General features: G+C 49.3%; 1 protein-coding gene across 1 annotated transcript in view; it reads right to left on the bottom strand.

Moving 5' to 3' along the window:
- Positions 1 to 2,491: 2,491 nt before the first annotated feature.
- Positions 2,492 to 6,653, bottom strand: part of EPN2 (epsin 2) — a 38,263-nt gene continuing 34,101 nt past the window's right edge. The window contains exon 8 of the mRNA XM_060260779.1: positions 2,492 to 4,479. Within this exon, the coding sequence (XP_060116762.1) occupies positions 4,154 to 4,479 (326 nt within the window). The 3' untranslated portion in view covers positions 2,492 to 4,153. The remainder of the gene's footprint in view (positions 4,480 to 6,653) is intronic.

Below are 6,653 nucleotides of genomic sequence, written 5' to 3'. Positions count from 1 at the left end.
GCTGTAAGCCACACCGAGACTCCGAGTGAAGGGCACGATATAAATCCAATCTCTTCTTCTCCAACACCCCCTTTCTGCAATGCAGCTAAGGGAGAAAGGGGGGCTCAATAGAGACCATTATGATACATGATAAATTTTAGCCATACAATAAAGCATTAATAGCACAAATTCCATCAAAAGTTACCTACTCCCAGTTTAAAGAAAATAGTTGAGGGGGGGGGGGGGTGTTTTTGTTCTAAACAGTAGACTTTTTTGCACACTTACATGTTTTTAAGGAGCCTGCCATGAAAAACAAAATACTAGATATTCTTCCATGACATGTGCAACATTAATGTCTTCAATACATAGTAAAAAACAGTACCAAATGAAGAGAAGCAGGTTGATTTGTAAGAACTGAGCGGGTAGAGGTACATCCTGAACGTCGCTCAGTTAAGAGCTCCAAAGCAAGGCACTCGAGATCGTAGCATCATAAAGTTGGAAGGGACCTCCAGGGTCATCTAGTCCAACCCACTGCACCATGCAGGAAACTCATAATACCTGCAGGAAACTCAAACCCCTCACCCTAAATTCACAGGATCTTCATTGCTGTCAGATGGCCATCTAGCCTCTGCTTAAAAAAACCCCCCAGGAGAGCCCCCACCTCCCGAGGAAGACTTCCAATGAGGAACCCCTCTAACGGTCAGGAAGTTCTTCCTAGTGTTGAACCCGAAACTCTTGATTTAATTTCAACCCATTGGTTCTGGTCCAACCCTCTGGGGCCACAGAAAACAATTCTGCACTATTCTCTATCTCAGTGGTCCCCAACCTTTTTGGCACAAGGGACCAGTTTTGTGGAAGACAATTTTTCCACGGACCGGGGGGGGGGGGGGAGGCAATGGTTTCAGGATGATACAATTGTGCACTGGGCTTCCTTGGTGGTCTCCATCCAAATCCTGGGGCAACAACCAAGCTTAGCTTCTGAGATCTGATGAGATCAGGCTGGCCTAACTAACCAGGTCAGGGGGGGGGGGGGGGAGGGGGGGGGGGGGGGGGGGGGAGGGGGGGGGGAGGGGGGGGGGTTACTGCAGTATAGGATGCACATTCCCTATGAAGACAGGTTAAAATGCTTGGGGGCACTTTAGCTCAGAGAAACGTTGACTGAGGGGTGTCATCGAGGTCGACAAGATTATGCACGGGATAGAGAAGGTAGAGGAAGAAGCACTTTTCTCCCTTTTTCGCAATACGAGAACTCGTGGGCATTCCATGAAATCGCTGAGCAGTCGGGTTAGAACGGATAAAAGGAAGTGCTTCTTCACCCAAAGGGTGATTAACACGTGGAATTCACTGCCACAGGTGGTGGCAGCTACAAGCATAGACAGCTTCAAGAGGGGATTGGATGAACATTTGGAGCAGAGGTCCATCAGTGGCTATTAGCCACAGCGTATTTTTGGAACTCTCTGTCTGGAGCAAGTGATGCTCTATATTTTTGGTGCTTGGGGGGGGGGGCACAGTGGGAGGTCTTCTAGTGTCATGGCCCCACTGGTGGACCTCCTGATGGCACTTGGGTTTTTTGGCCACTGTGTGACAGAGAGTGTTGGACTGGAGGGGCCATTGACCTGATCCAGCATGGCTTCTCTTATGTCTGGGGCAGTGATGCTCTGTATTCTTGGCGCTTGGGGGAGGGGCAACTGTGGGAGGGCTTCTAGTGTCCTGGCCCCACTGGTAGACCTGATGGCACCTGGGTTTTTTGGCCACTGTGTGACACAGAGTATTGGACTGGATGGGCCACTGACCTGATCCAACATGGCTTCTCTTATGTTCTTTATGCCAGCGCTCACTCTTGGGTGAAATTCTTTGGCAGGCTGAGTTTGCATTGTGGCACACAGCAATCCTCCAGCAGGTGTGTTTCGGTTTTAAGGAGCAACATGGTCATGGTGATAACTAAGTTATTTGAAGAGTTAAAATTATACAAGGATGACTTCACCAAAAGCACGACCCCTTTCAAGTCTTTGAAAGGACACCAGCCCTTTTTGAAATCACAAATCCTCCTTTATTTGGGAGAAGAGAAATGACTGGACACATCGGAAACACGCACTTACAGGCCTATCTCTAGTTGCCATGTGTGCAAACCTTGTTGCAGAGTGACTGGGAAATAGCTGCTTCCCTCTGCATCGGTCCAAGCCATGTTGAAGAGTTCCTGTTAAGAGTTATGCATGACCTCACTCTCTGATCTTTTGTGGTTGGCTCCACCTCTTAGGGCAGCCATTTTGCGACTGCACCCACTGCGCTATGTCACAGTTCCAGAGGTGCATGTAGACTCAAAAAGGTTGAGGACCCCTGTTCTAGCCTCTCAACTAAAAGCTTACACCTCAGGTATTTTTGTCATCTTTGCTCCAAAACAAGCAGAATTTCAATGTATTAGTAACCTCGAATGTGGCTTCTTGACAATGTAAGCGCAAGGTGTTTTTTTTTTTTTTAAGTTGATTTGCAATGAAACTGCAAACAGAGTCTCTTGTTAGCACAGAGTGCACTTTTAGTTAGAAGAATTTAGTCAATTAGAATTAACAACATTCATACAACAGTTTTGTTTTCAAAGTTTCCCAAAGTATTACAAGAGAGAAGTTGTTCCTTTTGTGATCTCCTGGCTATAAAAGGCTTTTAAAAGTCTTTTCATTGGGATGAGGGAAGGAGATTGATCGTAGAACAGGAAGGGAAAAGGGGGGGGGGGGGAAGGCAACTTTAGTGTTTTCCTTTTTAAATGCTGCATTTGTGTTCCACTCTGAAGTTCTGCTGCTTCAGCACATCTTAATTTCATTAAGAAACCTCTTTGTTCCAAAGCAAAACAGCTCACAAATATTTCCCTTTTAAAATTCTCTTTACAGAAACAAAAGAGCTAAAAATATATATATATATATAAATAAGAGGGGATCAAATCATAAAAACTGTCAGTGTCTTGATTTTTTTCAGCCAGACCTGATGCTACAGACTTGTTAAATAAGAACATTATAAAAATTAGCAAGAGAGAAACTTCAGGGCAAATCATGCCCATTCAGGTCTGAAAACGGTACTAAAACTCCCTCCCCCTCCCAAAAAAACCCCCAAAAGTGCAAAAGTATACAAGGATAACTGCATAATAATGGCAAAGTTCATCCCAAAACTATTTCCCCAAACTTGCCCCAGTCGAAACGGAATTCATCGTTGCCCCGTTATTCCCCCCTTTTTGCAAAAAATCGTGATGCAAGTCAAATTAAAAACAAAAACAAACCACACACGCGCACACAGTAATTCCCAAATGAAGTCACTTATCGGACGAGCACGAAGCGGAGAGCCACTCCCGAACACAAACCCAGCATGCCAGCCGCTCGGACAGGAAGTCCTTTTTAAGAGTCCCCCAGAAGAAGAAAAAAAAGAAGCACACAGATTTCAACACTGCATATGGAAAACAGCACACTTTGAGAAGTTCACAACTGGTGGAGAGCTATACTTCTGTCTCTCCCCCTCCCCTTCTGACAAATTTGCCTTCTTGGTCAACCCCTGACCCCAGGGGAAAGGGCAGAGTTTTGCATGATAGCTTTACTTAAAAGCCACTTCTGGCCACTGCAAACCCTCCTTTGCTCTACGATTTCATAAGGACTATGGGCGACCCAACGGTCTAAGGACAGTACGGAGTTCTGTGCCGATGCGGTCTCGCGAGCACTTGAGCCCTCCGATGTATTCTTTGTGAACGCAGGATGCCTACACACCTGGGTCACAGCCTGCTTTGGGGGGAAGGGTATCATGTACAAAATATAGCAAAAAAGGGGCAAGGGGAGTTTAAAATAGCAAGGTTCTTCCTCCGGTACTGAAATGTTTCAGGGGAAGAGGAGAGAGAGAGAGAGAAGAAATCTAAAACTCTGGTGACGAGGGTTCAAAGGCATCTTACGCACCTTCTCCCGCAAGCCAAAAATTAAGTACCACCACCTGCAGACAAAAGTTTAGATTAAATAGGGAAGTAGAGAGAGAGAGAGAGAGAGAGAGAGAACTCTTCCAAGAACGTAACCGCAAACCGCACGTCTACCCCCGCCGCCGGCAAAGTCTCTTGCACGCTCTTTCGCTGTCCAAACGAGCTCGAGGCGCTTCCAGCTCAGTTCCGCAAACCTCATAAAGCCGAGTCAAGTCCCAGGCGCTGAAGTTCTTATAGGAGGAAAGGGTTAGTTGTGTTTGCAGGCTGCGAGGCGGAGGTGGGGATTCCAGTACTGCGGAGGGGGGCCGCCAGAGGCCCCACGACGCCCACGCCCATCCCCCGGCCCATCCCGGCGAGGGACACCATTGTGCCCACGGCGGGCACGGGCGCCACGGCCGGGAGAGGTATGGGCTCCACGGCCACCGCCGGCACGGCGTGGAAGGACGGACTGCTGCCCATGACGGGGCTCGACCGCATCTGATTGAGGGTGAGAGGCTGGGGCTGGCTCACTTGGAAAGGGTTGATTGGAGCAGAAGCAGCAGACGCAGCACCGGCCCCTAGTGGTGAAGAAGGGGGTTAAAAAAAAAAACAACACAGAGAAGGGAGAGAGAGAATCCAAGCGGTCAGTATTTCCCTACACGGCACCCCTCTCAGCCTCCCCCAAAAGCTGCGATTGCCCACGCTGACCCAGCTGCAGAGGACGGGAGGCAGCTCGCTCACTGGCCCCTTTCCGTTCTCTGCGCAGGCGCTGCGGACCAAAGGAAAACACACGGGAAGCAACTTCTCCGTTTCAGCAAGAGGCGCTGTCGGAATACATGGGGGGGAAGCAAACGTGGTCGCTTTGGTGGAAGCAAGATGCATTCTGGAGGTGGATTCCACGCACACCGCCCCCCATTTTTGCGCAAAGAAGGTTGCAAGATCTCTGGGAATCCCAACGTCATCCCTAACTCCTACGTGGACAGAATGGCTCACGACAGCAAAATCCATGAAGGGCTGCACTCCTTCCATGTGCCCCTGCGGGACAACTGTAGTCGTCGGGCAACCATCTGTCAGCTATCCTGCCAATTAACGTGGCCCATCCAGCATATGAGAGAGACAGACAACCAGGGCATTTTCGATCGTGGACCTGGCTCTGCGGAAAGGGCTCCATGAAGAAGTTAAAGTGGGGGCTCCTCCTTTGGTGTAGTGGTGAAGTGCGCGGATTCTTATCTGGGAGAACCGGGTTTGATTCCCCACTCCTCCACTTGCACCTGCTGGAATGGTCTTGGGTCAGCCAGAGCTCTCTTATCTGGGAGAACCGGGTTTGATTCCCCACTCCTCCACTTGCACCTGCTGGAATGGCCTTGGGTCAGCCAGAGCTCTCTTATCTGGGAGAACCGGGTTTGATTCCCCACTCCTCCACTTGCAGCTGCTGGAATGGCCTTGGGTCAGCCAGATCTCTCTTATCTGGGAGAACCAGGTTTGATTCCCCACTCCTCCACTTGCAGCTGCTTGAATAGCCTTGGGTCAGCTATAGCTCTCTTACCTAGGAGAACCGGGTTTGATTCCCCACTCCTCCACTTGCAGCTGCTGGAATGGCCTTGGGTCAGCCAGAGCTCTCTTATCTGGGAGAACCGGGTTTGATTCCCCACTCCTCCACTTGCAGCTGCTGGAATGGCCTTGGGTCAGCCAGATCTCTCTTATCTGGGAGAACCGGGTTTGATTCCCCACTCCTCCACTTGCAGCTGCTTGAATAGCCTTGGGTCAGCTATAGCTCTCTTACCTGGGAGAACCGGGTTTGATTCCCCACTCCTCCACTTGCAGCTGCTGGAATGGCCTTGGGTGAGCCAGAGCTCTCGTTGTCCTTGAAAGGGCAGTTTCTGGGAGAGCTCTCTCAGCCCCACCCACCTCACAGGGTGTCTGTTGTGGGCGGGCGCAAAGGAGATTGTGACCGCTCTGAGACTCTTGAGATTCAGAGTATAGGGCGGGATATAAATCCAATATCATCATCTTCTTGGAGTTTTTCAAGAGGCATTGAAAGGCCTACCAATATGCCAGAGCCCTTGAGAGGGTTTGAACGACAGGCATCTTTTAAGGGGAGGGAGATCTGGGGTTGTCTATTTCATATTTGCTCTCTCCGAGAACTCCAGTTTTCTGGGTTGTACTTCTGAGGATGCCAGTGACAGTTGCAGGTGAAACGTCAGGTCTCACAATGTAGATTTTTCTGGCCACAAAGTCCAGAAAATCTACAACCACCAATGGATTCTAGCCTTCGAGAACATTTTGTTGACTTAATTTTTTTCTTAAAAAGAACAGCTATTTCCAAAGACACCAGCAGCTAGGAAAGAGCAAAGAAGAACTTTCCCAGGATATGATGCTTTGGCCTGCTGCCAAAACGACACATTCCTTGTAATGTAAACACACAACTGGCTTTACTGGGAGGGCTTTGGTGGCCACTGTGGGAAAGAGAAACTGTTCTGCGGCTACTGACAGAAGAGGGGAAGAGCGTTTCCTGGTGAACTGGACGAGGCACTTGGTCAGACAAGGCATCGATCCCTAAAACGAGCTTCCATCATTTCAGAAAGCGGGTAGGGAGGGGAAGAGGGACCACGGCTTAATGATACAGCCTCTGCTCCTCTTGCAGCAGGTCCCAAGTTGAACATATGAAGCTGCCTTCGACTGAATCAGACCCTTGTAGTCCATCAAAGTCAGTATTGTCTACTCAGACTGGCAGCGGCTCTCCAGGGTCTCA

The sequence above is a fragment of the Heteronotia binoei genome, chromosome 20, assembly GCF_032191835.1.
Source record: "Heteronotia binoei isolate CCM8104 ecotype False Entrance Well chromosome 20, APGP_CSIRO_Hbin_v1, whole genome shotgun sequence".
Lineage (NCBI taxonomy): Eukaryota > Metazoa > Chordata > Lepidosauria > Squamata > Gekkonidae > Heteronotia > Heteronotia binoei.
This window is presented reverse-complemented; position numbering and strand designations above follow the sequence as displayed.